This window comes from Neopsephotus bourkii, unplaced genomic scaffold, assembly GCF_033783945.1.
Source record: "Neopsephotus bourkii isolate Nb327-2 ecotype Australia unplaced genomic scaffold, CSIRO-AGI_Nbou_v1 NB_1660, whole genome shotgun sequence".
NCBI classification, from domain to species: domain Eukaryota; kingdom Metazoa; phylum Chordata; class Aves; order Psittaciformes; family Psittacidae; genus Neopsephotus; species Neopsephotus bourkii.
The window spans coordinates 209,287-224,202 of record NW_026902134.1 but is presented as its reverse complement, the minus strand read 5'-3'; the positions used below and the strand labels follow the sequence as shown (position 1 = coordinate 224,202).

Genomic DNA, 14,916 nt, shown 5'->3' with positions numbered 1-14,916 from the left:
CAAAGCCCTCCCCAAGCACCGATTCACCAGCACAAATGCTCGCCCCAGGGGCCATGGCTCCAGCCAAGGCCAGGCCAGCTCAGGCACAAGGTTTGGGGGCCAGAACCCCCCCAGCCCCACGTTCTCATCGGTCTTGGTTATTTATTCAAGACAATAGTATAAAAACTCCCGTTAGAAAGCTGTACAAACGGGGGTGCACAAAGCACCCACCCTGGGTGGCGCTGGGGGGGGACCCCTCCAGCACCGGGGAAGGTAAAGGGGGGGCATGAAGGATGGGGAAGGGGGATGCTCGCACAGCCCCGCTCTGCTGCTCTCACATCCAGGCTCCCAGCGCCGGGGACACCGAGGGACCGCGGCCCCGCCGGCAGGACACGGTGGAGCCCCCCCATGGTGAGCGCCGGTCCCGGCCCAGGGGAACCAGCCCCGCGGCTCCCCTCCATCCCGGGGCAGCTCCAGCCCCGGGCTCCGGCTCAGCCTCGACGTCCTGCGAGGGCCGGGGGAGCCGGGGGGGGTCCGAGGGCTTTGGCTGCTCAGCTTTGGCTTCGGGCCCTCCAGCCCTCTAATACTGACAAACCCTTCCTCCCCTCGCCCAGACGGGCACAGGGCGGGCGGCCCCGGGGCACACACGAGGACCACGGGGGTCCCCCCCTCTCCGCTGCATCCCAGCTCCATCCCCAGCAGCCGCAGCCTTGGTCCATCCGGGCCCGGCGGAGCAGTCACAGCCCCTGCGGCACCAGGAGGGGCAGGAGGAGGCTGATGAAGGTGAAGGGGCTGCTGCTCCTCATGGCCGAGTTCTGCCCCACGCTCCTCAGCACGTGCGCAGCCGCATCATCTGCGCCACGGGGACAGAGGAGCTGTGAGCATCACCCCCGAGGGAGGCACCGGGACCCACATCACCACCCATGCAGGGCCTGCCACCGGCTCCCATGGGGACAGCAGTGGGGCCCAGCACAGCCCCATGGCCATGGACCCATCTCTGCCCTGCAGGCACCAACCTACCTGCCTGGATCCTCCCCTTCTGGGTAGAGGCAGGGGCCGGTGGTGCCTGAGCTGCAAAGCAAAGGCAGGGTCAGGCTTGTGGCAGCCCCCAGGGACCGTCCCCACACAGCCACCAGCACCGTGTGGGTCCATGCTCGGGTGCCCATAGCGGGGCTGCCCATGACTCAGCGCAGGGATGGGCTGGGATGCAAGGGGGTCCGGGCAATACTTACTGCCTTTGCCAGCCACCATCACCTTCAGCTTCAGGCACGCTTCACCGTGGTGGTGAATGGGCTTGGCTGCAAGGGAGGAGGTGGGTTAGGGATGGGGTGCACCCAGCAGGCCCCCCCACCCCAGCAGCACCCCGGCTCTCACAGATGTAGTAGTAGCTGTGCCCCTCCTTGAACTCCTTGCCCAGCGTGAAGGGGGTGAAGCGCTGGAACTTCTCGGAGAACTTCTCGGGGCCGTGCAGGGCGCTGGGTTTGTCGCATTCCCAACGGATCTGCTCCTTGGAGCGGGGCTTGCAGGCCTCGTACTCCTCGGGCTCCACCAGGTACAGGGTGTAGCGCTCCATGGCGCGGGGGTCCACGCTCCCCTCCTCGTAGTGCGGGCAGATGATGTCCAAGTAGTCGTTGAGCCGCACCTCCACCGTGTAATCGCTCCACAGGAACCTGCAGCAGGAGGGGTCAGCTCCAGGGGGAGAAGTGGGGGGGGGGCCCTTCCCATGCACCCCCAAACCCCCCCCATTGATTCACTAGGCCAAAGGGCAGCAGAGCATCTCTTTCCAAGGGGCAACCTTTGGTCTGCGCATCCCTGGGCAGCCCCACAGGGCCCAGGATGGCTTTGGGAGGAGGAGCCCCCCCCCCAAGAACCCCCATTCCCAGCGCACCCCGGGAGCAGGGATGGGACCTACCCCAGCGCTGCCGGAGCCAGGAGGTGGTGGCAGCGATACCCGTGGGGCAGCCGGCCCGGCTGCAGTGCCTGCTGCTCCCCACACCTCAGCCCGGGGGGGGGTGGCAGCCGCTCAGGGGCCTCGCTGAGGTCCCCTCTTAAAGCACATCCAGCCGGGGGGGGCGCACCCGATACCCCCAAACGCTGCTCCCCGCTGGGGGCAATGCACACACACAGCCCCACATCGGGCCGGGGATGGGGTAACCCCACAGCGCCGGGACCTGCGAGCAGGCGGAGCTTGGGGGGGCCCGTCCCGGCCTTTCCCCCCCCTCCCCGCACATCCTGCCCTGGCGGCAGGAGCCGGGGCCAGCCCCGTGTTTGTCAACAGCTTCCCTGTGCCCCGGCGCCGGGGCTGGCGCCGCGCCACGGCCGCGGGGAAGGAAGAGGCCCCGCTCCCGCTCGGCCTGGGAACGGAAAAGCCCCCCCCGGTCCGCACCTGGGCCGGCCGCGCCGCACCCGCACCCCCCCCTCCTCCCGTCCCGCACCGCACCGGGACCCCGGGCACCTCCACCTTCCCCCGGCCCCGGCCCCGGCCGCGCCGGACAAAGGCCGCCGGGGAGCGCGCCCAGCCCCGGTACGGAGCAGACCGGGTCCGCGCCCTCGGGGCCGCCGGTGGAGGTGCGGTGAAGGGCGGGAGGATCCCCGGTGCGGCGGCACTCACCGGGGGTTGGAGCTGTTCCAGAACACCGTGTGCCGCTCGGCCGCCGCCGCCCAGCACAGCCCCAGCCCCAGCAGGGCCAGCGGCAGCCACCGCCGCTCCATGCGCTCCGCGGGCCGCTCCGCCGGGCGGGCACCGCGCCCGGACCCCGCCTTAAGTACGGCCCCGCCGCCGCCGCCACCGCGCCCGCCCCGCGCCCCGCCCCGCGCACCGGGCGAGACACAACAACAACAGCAGGGGCAGCGCGGGGGGGGCGGCTCCAAGCGCTGCCGGGACCGGGCACCGAGACCCCGGTACCGGCCCGGGGGGGGCGGCATCGCCCCCGTGGTGCTGCGGTACCGGCAGGGGCGGGGGGTGAGGCCCCCGGGGGATGACGGCCCCCCGAGAGCTGTGAGTGGGGTCCCGGTGATGGGGGCACCCTCAGACCTGGCGCCCCAGCCCTCCCCGTGGGCGCCCCCTTATCTGGGGCGCTGGACCCCAAGTGAGCCGGGGGGTGCAGGGGGTGCTAAGGAGGTGCTGGGGGGGGACAGGGGCAGCTGCCCCCATTCTTGCCCTCATCAGCTGCCAGAGCAGCTCTGGGCAGACCCCACAGGCATCCCTTGGTGTTGTTTGCTCTGTATCGCGACATCCCCCCCATTGCCCCCGGTGCGGGGTGAGGGGCTGCAGCGCGCTGGGCAGAGCGGGCGCTCTTTACCCATCTCCATGTGCCCCAGCGCAGATCCCTCCTTGCCCAGCCCTGCAGAGGGATGCTCCGTGGTGGGAAGTGATAACTCAGCCGCATTTGCAAAACAACTTTCCTCTTGTTTATGACATAATGATCCATTGATCGCGGGTAATGTTGCGTGCCCGCCGCCGCAGCCGTGCGAGCAGCGCTCCCCTGGCACCCGCAGGGGCTCAGGCAGGCGCCGGCACCACGGCCCTAACCGCAGAGCAGCTCTTGGCTCCGGCAGCCCAAGGCTCCCATGAGGCCGAGGTGTGGGGCTGCTGCCCCACATCCCCCCCGCACCCCCATGTTCTCCCCACGTCCCAGCCTCTCTCCTGCTTCCCTTTCATCCTGCCTGGCTGCGGCCAGGCCTGACATCATTCCCTGCGCCGCGATGACTCTGCGAGGCCTCCTGCTCCCGGGAAGCTGGCGCTGCCGTGGCTTGCACAGGGGAGCACCTCCCGGGAACACCCCTGGGATCACAGCGCTGGAGCGCGGCACGTGCAAACCACAGGGACCGGCACAGCCGGATGGATGGTGCTGGGAGCCGGTCAGCGCCAGGTCCCGGCATCGCCCCGCTGCTGCCGCCACCACACAGAGACAGGCCTGTGCTGGGGGCTTGTGGAAACTGAGGCAAGCAGCAGCCATGGGGGATCCACACCGGGCCCATCCCCTGGGATGTGGTACCCAGCGCTGCGCAGGACCACCAGCACACAGAGCCAGGTCCCAGCCTCACTGCCCTGCCTGGCCAGTGGCAAGAGTGCGGCCCCACATCGATGGCTGCACTGGGGAGGAAGGACAAGCTCGTGTCCCCTGTTAGGGACAGCCCCAGGGATGAGCTGGGGCTGGAGGGAGCCCTGGTACCTCCCAGCGCTGCATCACTTGGGGCTCAACGAAGGGGGACGAGCCATGGGAGGGACAGGGGTGGGCAAGATCACATAGAGGGTGGTCAGCAGCCCATGCAGGGTGGTACCCACCCACAGCAGCACCAGCGGTGCCGCACACGTGCCTGTGGTCACGGCCGCCCCACTGGTGTGTGCGGGGCAGGGACCGCCCCTGGTGCCCCGTTCACAGGGCGAAGGTGAAGCCGTTTCACACCGGTGCTGGCACCCCCGGTGGCACGGGGCAGGCGGGGCCGGGCAGAGGCCGCCGAGCTCGTGACCAGGGGTTTATGGCCTCTGGTCCAGGAGCGAAGGCCGCGGTGACGTGCGGTGCTGGCTGCGTGCAGCCCGGCAGGTAGGCACAGCCCCGACGCCAGCGCCACGGCCCTGGGGCTGCCCGGCCACGCCAGGCCCTTTCCCTTGGCCGGAGCCAGCAGGATGCTCCCAGCCCTGCCTGGGCAGCACAGATGCTGCCATGGGCTGATGCAAAGGGATGGCCCTGCCGTGCCCAGCCCCCGGTGGGAGCCCCCCCCCCAGTGCCGCAGTTGGCTGCTGCCTGGTCCGGTGCCACGCTGCACCTTGCCTGAGGGCATGGAGAAGGGCAGCCGGTCCCCACCGAGCGGGAACCGAGCCATGCAAACACAGCAGAGCGGTGCCAAGGTCGAGGCGAGCAGCGGGAGGGATGTCGCAAGCAGAGCTCACGGTGCCTGGGTGGCCGTGGCTCCCCTGCTCCCCAACATGATGCACCCCAGCACGGCTGTGGGCTCCCCAAACCACTGCACTGCGTGCCACCGGTACGGCTCCGTGCCACAACAGGGGCTGTGCTGGCCCCCGCCATGGGGTTTGGTCCCTTGGGGATGCAGCCGGACCCCGCACCCATGGCCCCGGGGGCAGGGGCTGGTGACAGCCATGGATGGGGGGCTCCGCAGTGGGGCCGGGCCCGCAGGAGCAGGCAGGGGGGGCCGTGGGGAGCCCGGCGCCTGCCGGCAGCGCCCAGGACCCGTCGGACGGGTTCTCCGGCTCCTCCCGCACCAGGACAAGCCCGGGCCGGCGGGACACGGAGCCACCGCCCAGCAGCGCCGGTGCCGGGGGGGGGAGCGGCCCAGCCTGCACCGTGGGGCACCGGGGCTGCCCTGCACTGCTGGGACCAGGGGTGCTGGCTGCGGGGCTGGGTGCACCCCACTGCTCCCAGGGACACCCCCTTCGGTGGGAGCCCAGCCCTGGGGAGCCCCCTCCCCTCACATCCCCTTCCCTCTGGTGCTGGAGGGCTCGGGGGTGTCCCCATGTCCCCATTGTGCAGCGCGTGCCGCATGCCCCCAGTCCCAGCAGAGCCAGAGGTGCTGGAGGGGGACGGAGTGCGGAGTCCCATGAGGCTCCCGGGCACATTGGGCCTAAGGCCTCTGGCCCCATGCAGCCGGTGGTGATGGTGAGGAAGGTGATGAAGATTCTCCTGCACCCGCTTCTCCCCAGCCATCAACACCCCAGGGACCTGCCCCCAGCGTGGGGGCCCATGGCCACACACTGCCCTTACCTGCAGGTTGTGTCCATGCTTCCATCTGCAGGCAGCACCCATGGATGCTCCATGCCTGGGGGTCAATGTGAGGGCAATGTGATGCCCCCCATGTGCCAGAGGCGCTGAGCCCATGGTGACGGCACCCACCGCGATGTGACAGGGGGTGGTTTTTTTATCCTTTTATTAGGTTTTGTAATAGACTAAGAGCAGAATATGAAAATCACCAGCCAAAGCACTTGAAAAAAAGGTTCAGACTGTTTGTTTTTTTTTTGTTCTGTTTCGGTTTCTTTTGTCCCCAAAAAGTGTCTGTGCGTTTGCATAGGTCGGGTCTTCACGGAAGACGAGGAGAATCCAACACGTTCGACTATGTACAAGCCAGCCCGGGGCCAGCACCGCTGCCTATGGTACAGTGTAGATATATCTCTATAGTCGCTCTCTGTACAGTATGTATAGACTCTATATAGGTATGTACAGGCTGCCCAGCCCTGGGCACCGGCAGGACGGTGGCAGTGGCCGGTGCAGCACCGAGCCGCATCCCCGCCGCTGTGGCCGCATCCATCGGGAAGGGTGGAAGCGCCCGGCGGGATCGGGCCCTGCCCCGTGGGCGGCTGTGTGGGCAGGGGGTGGTGGTGCAGAGGGGACGGGGGTCCCCGCTGGCTGTCAGCAGGCTGGGGGGCCCCCGTTGGCACCGGGAGCTAGGAGGCCAGCAGCGTCATGAGGAAGAGCGCGGCAGCCACGGCCAAGGGCAAGTGTTCCCGCTTGGGGCTGGTGCCGCTGATGCTCTTCTCCAGCTTGGGCATCTCCGGGTTGAAGTTGTCTGTGGGGAAGAGCAAGGAGAGGGTGAGGGGGGCATTGGGGCGGCCCCAAACCCCTCACCCCATGGCTGGGGCGCCCCCACGGGTGGCGGTGGCGGGGATGGGGGGGGGCACAGACACGCGGCGCGGTGGGGCCGGGGGGCTCTGCTGGACTCACCCAGGTCCTCGATCTTCACCTCGGGCCGCAGGGTGAACTGCGGCAGCGTGGGCACCGGCTTGTCCCCGGCGTGCGACGCTGCAAGAAGGAGACAGGGATGGGGACGGGGATGGGGATGGGGACGGGGATGGGGATGGGGATGGGGATGGGGACGGGGACGGGGATGGGGACCATGCTCCCGGCCGCCTTCTGCCACAGCGCCCCCCGGGGGGGCCCCGCCGCCCCCCGCAGCCCCCAGGCACTTACTGGAGGCGCAGCACACAAACACCTTCATCTTGAGGCAGGCGCGGCGGTGGTTGTGCGTCGGGGTGGCTGCAAGGACAGAGCGGGATGTGGGGGGGGGGGCTCCACCGAGGGTGACCCCAGCCCCGGGCACCCGCAGTGGGGGGACGCTGGGATGGGGTATGGGGGGGGGGGGGCTGACCCTGCCTGGGGTGAGCCCTGGGCTGGGGGGAGGCAGCAGCCGCATCCTGCACCCCCTGGAGTTAAACCTGCAGCAGTGCCCTGCACCCCCAACACCCCCATCCTGCACCAGCACCCCCAGAACCCCCATTCTGCACCAGCACCCCCAGAACCCCCATCCTGCACCAGCACCCCCAGAACCCCCGTTCTGCACCGGCACTCCCAGAACCCCATCCTGCATTAGCATCCCCACAGCACCCCCATCCTGCACCAGCACCCCCAGAACCCCCATTATGCACCAGCACCCCCATTCTGCACCAGCACCCCCCAACACCCCCATCCTGCAATCCTGCACCAGCATACCCCAGTACCCCAATTCCGCTCCCCCACACCCTCATCTCTCCCCATGCCCCATCTCACCCCTTCATCACGACCCCCTCCACACCCCCAACTCTCCCCATACCCCATCCCTTAGCCTGGGGCACCCACTCCCGCGGTACTAGTGGGGGTTTGGCTAGGATGGGGATGCAGGAGGGCTCATGTGGGTGCTGGGGGGGTACCTACAGATGTAGTAGTACTCCTGCCCGGCGCGGAACTCGTAGCCCAGCGAGAAGGCGCTGTACCGCTGGAACTTCTCCGAGAACTTGATGGGGCTGTGGGGCGCGTGGGACCGGTTGCACTCCCAGCGCTTGAAGCCCTGGCTGGTGTTGCAGGTGCGGTACCCCTCCGCGTTCACCATGTAGAGCACGTACTGCTCCAGCCGGTGCTCGGGCACCGAGGCGTTGTAGTGCGGGCAGTAGATGTCCAGGTAGTCATTGACGTTCACCTGCACCGTGTAGCCCTCCCGCCGCAGGCTGCAAGGGGACACGGGGGGGGGCAGCGGTCAGGGACCCCCCCTGCACCTTCCCAAACACTGTGTCCCCCTCCTCAAAAGGACACAGAGGCTGGAGAAGGGGCAGCTCCCAGAGCAAGGAGCCCAGGGGGATGCTCAACCTCTGCGCTGAGCCCCCGGCACATTTGGCCCCTTCAGCCCCATGGACCCGCATGTGGCATCACCAGCTCGGGGGTGCGCGGGTGCTGCTGGGGATGATGCTGCGGGTACCACATGCGGGGTGCAAGACAACAGGCACGGGAGGCAGCGCTGCTGTGTCCTGCGGGAACGTGCGGCAGCATCAAGGAGGGGACGGACCCAGCGGGGTGGGCAGACCCGGGCACAGCCACGGGCACTGCGGGACGGGGTCCCCAGTCCTCACCGCTCAGCCCTGGGGGCGGTGGGTGCTCGGCGTTCCCCAGCCACGCGCCGCGGCTCAGAGAGAGGATTTCTCACCCCGCTCCGGCTAATCCCGTTAGTTCGTTAATGCCATAAAGGGTGGCCCTGGGGGAGCCTCATTTACATTGATTAGGAGCAGCAATCCCCTCAGATCCACTCAGGAGAGGCTCCGCTGGCTCCTAATCCGCGGCCGATGGAGATCCCGGCCGCAGTAATCCCCTCTGCCGCGCTGACCCGCTGCTCCTGCCAATTAATTACAGCTCTGCCCGAGCTGCCGCGGCAGCACCGGCCCTCGCTCCACTGCCCAGCCCGCCCGTTGCCCCCCCCGGGCCCGCTGCACTGGGGGTCCCGCACTCGGCAGCATCCCGGCACGTGTGGGTCCCTGCGGGGCCTCGCTCCGGCTCGGGGCCCTGTTCTCCACTTGTCATAGGATCATGGGATGGTTTGGGCTGGAGAGGACCAAAAGCTCCTCCAGTTCCAACCCCTGCCACTGGCAGGGACCCCTTCCACTGGAGCAGCTTGCTCCAAGCCCCTGTGTCCAACCTGGCCTTAAACACTGGCAGGGATGGGGCAGCCACAGCTTCTCTGGGCACCCTGTGCCAGCGCCTCAGCACCCTCACAGGGAAGAACTTTTGTCCTATCTCCAACCTGCACTTCCCCTGTTCCAGTCTGAAGCCATCACCGCAGACTGTCCGATCACCACAGTCCCTCTCCAGCATCCTTGTAGCCCCCTGCAGACACTGGAGGCTGCCCTGAGGTCTCCACGGAGCTCCTCTTCTCCAGGCTCGCTGTTCTCAGCCTGGCACAGCCCATCCCCACCGCTCAGAGCAAACCCGGCTCTGCAAACGCAGCACTTGGGGTCCCCTCACCCCACGGGGGGGGGTGTCCCGGCCCCCCGGGAGCGAGCCCGGCTGCCAGGGCTGGGCAGGCAGCGGGCAGGGCTGCGTGTGCAGACGCCGCACCCAGCACCAGCGCCCCCGGCGCTGTTTGGGGAGCCCCGGCACCCCGCCAGCGCCCGCTTCCCGCAGCGCCGGGCACAGGGAGCCACAGGGGTCCCGGTGCCCGTCGGCAAAGGGGAGACTCAGGCAGCGGGGGCCGTGGGGGGGGTCCCGCAGCCCTCATCCCCCATGGGGCAGGGAGCCCCACTCGGCACCTCCCGCGCCGCGCAGCCGCTATCCCGGCACCCGGCGGGCAACTCCTGCGCCAGCGAGGTGCTGAGGCAGCCACCCTTGCTCAGCAGCGGGGCGCCGGGACCTTTCATCCTCCGCCTTTGATGTGGTGGGGAGAGGAGGGGGGAGAAAAAGGCTTGTTATTAAAGAAAAGGCCCCGAGGATCAAATCGCAATTAACTCCGTGCGGGATGCAGGGCCGGGACGCGGGCGCGCCCCAAACGGGGCCGGTGCCCACCGCCGCTGTGCCATGGGAGTGAGGGGCCGGGGAAGCGCATCCCCAGGTCTCTGTGCCCGCAGGATTGGCACCTCGGTCCGCCTCCCACCCTGTCCTGTGGTGCTGGGAGCGTTCCCCTGCAGCGCCCAGCGCTGGGCCACCCCAACCCCTGGGACTTCACGCTGGGGCTCATTAAGAAACGTGGCTCCGGGTAAACAGCCTCGCTAATGAGCGCTGCCCCACTGGAGTGCCCCATTGGCACACCGGGACGGGGTACCCCAGATGGGGCTCAGCAGCCCTGCTCTCTATGGCAATGAGCCCCATGAGAGCTCACAGGCATCAGAGCATCGGCACCAGCTGTGGGGCGGGGAGGAGTGGGGGCAGGAGGATGGCCCCAAACGGGTAGAACCAGGGGCTCTGGAAGCAACTTTGTCCACGACACCGTGTCCCTGCCCTGCTCGGCTCCTGCACCACGGGTGCAGAGCAGCACCCACAGAGCTGGGTGCCCCCCAGTGCCACCCCCAGAGCACCCTGAGCTGTTCCTGCAGCCCTGCCCGGCAGCACAGGGCAGGAAGCACCAGCGAGAGGCCACCTGTGTGAGGATGGAGCCCCCCGTCCTGCCGGGGCCGCGGTGCGGTGCCCCAAGGGTTAAGCGCAGGAGCGGAGCGGGCAGCATCACTTCTGCACGACTGCGTTTTTAGAGCAGGGCTTTGCGAAGGCAGTGGCACCTTCCAGCAGCCTGTCTGCGCCGGGCAGATGGATGTCCCCTGGCAGCACCGTCCCGAGCACGGGCTGGGCTCGGCGCCCACCGGCCCCGCACCGCCGGGACCCCGGCTACCTGGGGCGGCCGCTCCGCTTCCACCGCTGCCGTGCACCCGTGCGGAGCGCCCCTGCGCTGCCGGCAGCGCCTGGTGCACTGCAGCACGAACCGGCGCACCAGACCCCTGCCCGGACCCCACGCCACGGACACATCCCCGCGGTGCGGGACAGGCCTGGAAGGGGGCACAGCCGGAGCCGGGCCCAGCGCCCCGCGTTGTGAGGACTGATGCGGGTGAGGGAGCGGTGCCCCCCAGCACTGAGGTGCCCCCCCGCCCCCCCAAGCCCAGCTTGGCCCCTTTGTGTGGCTCCGGCAGCGTCGCCCTTTTGGCACATCCGGACCGCATCGATCGGAAGGGAACAAAAAAGCGCCGCTGATTTATGTGGTCCCATCCCAGCGGCCGCGAGAGGCGGAGGCGCATCCATCCCCGCGGCCCGTCCATGGGGACCGACGGGCCGGGCTCCCCCCCTCCGCACGCAGCAGCGCTGCACAGTCACGGCGCCCAGACGGCCGCGCACACGCGTGTGCAGACGGTGCCTGCGCCGCAGCCCACGCGCACGGGTGGCACGGTGCCACGGCACGGCCTGGCACGGCAGGGACCGCCGGCACAGCCACCACGGGCACCGCTGGCACACGGCGTCCCCGCGGCCACCTCCCTGCTGCGGGAGCTGGAGATGGGGGATGCGGCACCAGGCACTGTGGGGCCACGGTGGGGTGGTGGGCACAGCCCTCAGCAAGCAGCTTGGGACCCCCAGTGCTGCCCCACAGGTACCCACTCGCCCTCCATCCGTATTAATGGCCACACGATCCCTTTAATCCCCGCTAAAGCCCGGACCTTCCTGCTTTGCTAACAAGATCAATGAGGTTTCTAATTGGGTTTTAATTAAACCATCAATCTGCAACCAGTGACTCAATTACTAGCCTGGGCAGGAGCAGGTGGCCCCGGCCCTGTTGCACCCCAGGACAGCCCCCATGCTCACACCCCATGGGATGCTGAGGCCCCTTCTCCCATGGGAATGCCGTGGGCCCTGGCAGCGCTGCCAGGGCTCGGTGCTGCCCGGTGCAGTGACCCACGGCACCCCCAGTGCCACAGCCGCAACCCACGGGAGGCAGGGGGCTCTGCACCCCATGGGACCAGCCTGAAGGGCACAGCCATGGGGTGCGGGGTGGCAGCTGATGAGCATCGAGCTGATGCGAGGGAGGGATGCAGCAGGGCACAGCCCTAATGTCAGGGTCCAGCCCCAGTGTCTGCAGAGGACGCAGGGATTTGGGTCCCCCCCAGACCCTCCCAGGCCCCCCCAGCGGGTGCAGAGCGGGGCCGCGGCTCCTCTCCTGGGCCAGATGCTCCCCTGGCAGCGGCAGCTCCACACAAGGGCTCCCGAGAGCCGGCTCCAGCTCTCGCCGCCTGCAACACAAACTCAGCCGGATAAAAGCTGGGAGCGTGGCAGCGGCACCGGCAGCTCTGCGGAGGCGCCCGTGCCTCCCTGAGCACCAGCGGGCTCTGATCCCCCTGCCTCAGCCATGCACCAGCACCCTGTGCACCCCCGTGTCACAGCACCCCCCCTGCTCCCCCGTGTCACAGCACCCCCCCCTGCTCCCCCATGGCACTGGGGGCCACGAGGCCTCAGGCACCCAAAGCAGAACCAGGGGCACAGAGTGGCTCTGCTCTGGGGGGCTCCTGGGGGCTGCAGTAGGAGGGGAGCTGGCCATGGTTGTGCCAACACACGGGGACAGAGCCTCCATCCCCTCCTTGGCACATGGGAGACCCAACCGGCATCCTGGCACGTGAGGGCCTGGCTCTGCTGGGGAGCCCTCGGCCCCACACCATGGGCACCCCAGAGATGCACGTTCCCACCCCCAGGGATGCCACCCCCCTTGACACCAGCGCTGGGGCAAAACCCACCTCCACCTTTGCCCTCGGTGCCACGATGCCTGTCCGGCCAAGGACCATCCCATGCCCCCGAGGCTCACCCGCTGCGGCCGGCAGAGGCAGTAGGACAGGCAGAAAGCGCACCGGGACCAACAACCTGACGGAGCAGAGGCCCCAGACCCCGCCTTCACACCTCCCCGGAGCCAAGCCGCCCGCACGGGCTGCACTGCGTGCTCCATGGCCTGCCCATCCCCACAGCACCACCCTTGTCCCCCAAAGCACCCCTGGGACCACGGTGGTCGCCATGGAGCGGTCCCTCACCAATGGGAGCCGCCATCAGTTTGTGGGGTGCCCATCACAGCCGCCCGGGAGCACCTCGGAGCAGAGCCTGCGGCACCCCCAGCCCGCAGAGCACCCTGCGGGGCTGCACCGGCGGGTTTATTGCTGGGATTGCAGCGGGGTTGCTGGGATTTGCCGGCTGCGGCCCAGGGAGCCTCATTCCCCCCATAATTCATCTAATGCAGACACATTGCCGTGTGGCTGGGAGTGCGGGCGAGCTGCCGCGCTGCCTCACCATAAATACCGGCTCCGGAGGCCCTGGGACACGTCTCTGCCGCAGCCGCCCCCACCGCATCGCCCGTGCCCTGAGCCGGACGCTCGCAGACAAGAGACGTGTGCGCAGCGGGTGCGGGTGTCTGGCTGCGACACCCCCACATCCGCACCCTGTGTCCCCCCCGTGGCTCTGGTGACGGGGTGGGGAGAGGATGCCCCTCGGTCTCGGTCGTGGCAGGGTGATGGCACCGCCAACGCCCCGGCGATGTCACGGTGAGGGGGTGAGGCCATGGTGAGAGCGCGCGGGTGCAGGGGATGCCGAAGCGTGGCCAAGCACCTCGCCATTGTGCTGCGCCTCGGCACGTCGCACACACGCACGATTTATGGGGCCCGAGCTTCCGCCTGGAGACACAACCTCAATGGGAGGGGAAGGAGCTGCGGGGAGGGGGGCACACGCACACGGCCCCTCAGCACACAAAGGGGTGCGTGGCGGGGGGAGCCCGTGGTACCCTGAGCACACCCTGGTACCGGGGGATGCTCGGCTGGGCGTGAGGCCCCGCCACGCCCTCGCACCAGGAATGGGAGACGGGTCCAGCCCCGGCTCCCCACGGACCCACCGTGGTCCCCACTCCCATCCGCCCCTGCCCATCGCACCCCACACCCGGCTCAGCCACATCGCACCCCCCCCGCACCCGGGAAACGTGGGGGGGGGGGCAAGGGGCGAGGGCAAGGCTCAGCCCCGGTACCGGGCACGAGGGCGGTGCCGGGGGTCCGGGGCCACCACCACGGCTCTGCCCCCACAGCACCTGCTCCCGCCCCCCCCCTCCGTCACCCCCGCACCGGGAGCTCCCGGCCCCGCCGCCCTTGGCACTGCCCAGGGCTGACCCGGGCGGGCGGCGGGTACCTGCGGGCCCCCCCCTCCCGGTGCCGCCGCTGCCGCTCCCGCACCCAGACAGGCGGGGGGGGGGCGTCTGGCGGCGCGAGCGCCGCACCGAGACCCCCTGCGCCGGCCGCCGCACCGAGGCGGGGGGGACACGGACCCGGTCGGGCTCCTCCCGCAGTGCCCCGGTGCCCGCCGCGGGGCGGGTCAGCGCCCCCGGGAGGGGTGGGAGGGGGCTCATCCCCCCCGGTGCCACCGACTCACCCGGCCCCGGGGACCCTCCGCCGCCGCAGGTCGGGTCGGTCCGGCCGCGCGGCTGCCGCCCCCCCCCGGTGCGGTCCCCGCCTCCGCGGGCAGGGCGAGGTGCGCGGGGCCGACACCGACACCGGCACGCGGGGGCCCGGCAGCCCCGCCCGCACGGGGGCGCCGCGCAGACACCGACACCGGGGGGTCCCGCAGTCCCGGGGCGCCCCCCGCCGCCCGCCAGCCCCCCCCCCCCCGCCGCCGCCGCCGCCCCCCCCCGCTCCGCCGCTGCGCGCATCCTTCAGCTCGATCGCTGCGCGCCCCCGCCGCGTCCTTCCCGGCGGCGCCCCCCGCCCCGGCGACACCCCCCACCTTCCACCGCCTCCCGGTCCCGGTCCCGGCGGCCTCCCCCCGCGCCAGCCCCGCACTCACTGCGGGTTGGAGCTGTTCCAGTGCACGGCGTGCCGGTTGCCCATGGCCCCCGCTGGCCCCCGGCCCGGCAGCAGCAGCAGCAGCGGGAGCAGGGGCAGGAGCGCGGGCAGCCGAGCAGCCATCCTGCCGCCGCCGCGGAGCCCCGCCGCGATCCCGATGAATGGAGAACGGAGCCGGAGCCGCCCGCGCCCCGCGCCCCCGGCTCCCAGCTCCGCCCCGCGCGCGCCCGCCGCCGCCGCGCCCCCGCGCGCGCGCCCGCCGCCGCCCCGGGCCCGGCTGCACCGGCACCGGGTACCGGGGCCGCGTCCCGGGATCCCGCTGGGGTCAGGTGATGCCACCGGGGTCTTACCGGGACCCCAAGGATGGGGGCAAGAGGGACGGCTCCTACTGATACTGGGGTCTCACTGGG

The 14,916-nt window shown here is 70.0% G+C and overlaps 3 protein-coding genes across 4 annotated transcripts in view; 1 reads left to right on the top strand and 2 right to left on the bottom strand.

Annotated features, from left to right (window-relative positions):
- The window catches only part of KRTCAP2 (keratinocyte associated protein 2), a 78,090-nt gene that overhangs the window by 6,327 nt on the left and 56,847 nt on the right, over positions 1-14,916 (top strand). The window lies entirely within an intron of this gene.
- Positions 130-2,733, bottom strand: EFNA1 (ephrin A1). The gene is made up of 5 exons (XM_061375217.1): positions 2,591-2,733; positions 1,354-1,649; positions 1,212-1,277; positions 1,000-1,050; positions 130-832 (listed from the first exon to the last, which is right to left on the bottom strand). Exons 1-5 carry the CDS (start codon positions 2,689-2,691, stop codon positions 717-719), a joined length of 630 nt encoding a protein of 209 aa, XP_061231201.1. The 5' UTR covers positions 2,692-2,733; the 3' UTR covers positions 130-716.
- Positions 5,849-14,737, bottom strand: EFNA3 (ephrin A3). 2 transcript variants are annotated; one of them, XM_061375211.1, is made up of 5 exons: positions 14,508-14,737; positions 7,623-7,912; positions 6,903-6,968; positions 6,657-6,734; positions 5,849-6,501 (listed from the first exon to the last, which is right to left on the bottom strand). In XM_061375211.1, exons 1-5 carry the CDS (start codon positions 14,627-14,629, stop codon positions 6,380-6,382), a joined length of 678 nt encoding a protein of 225 aa, XP_061231195.1. In that variant the 5' UTR covers positions 14,630-14,737; the 3' UTR covers positions 5,849-6,379. The 2 variants fall into 2 exon arrangements, with proteins under 2 accessions (XP_061231195.1, XP_061231196.1); XM_061375212.1 differs by lacking the exon at positions 6,657-6,734.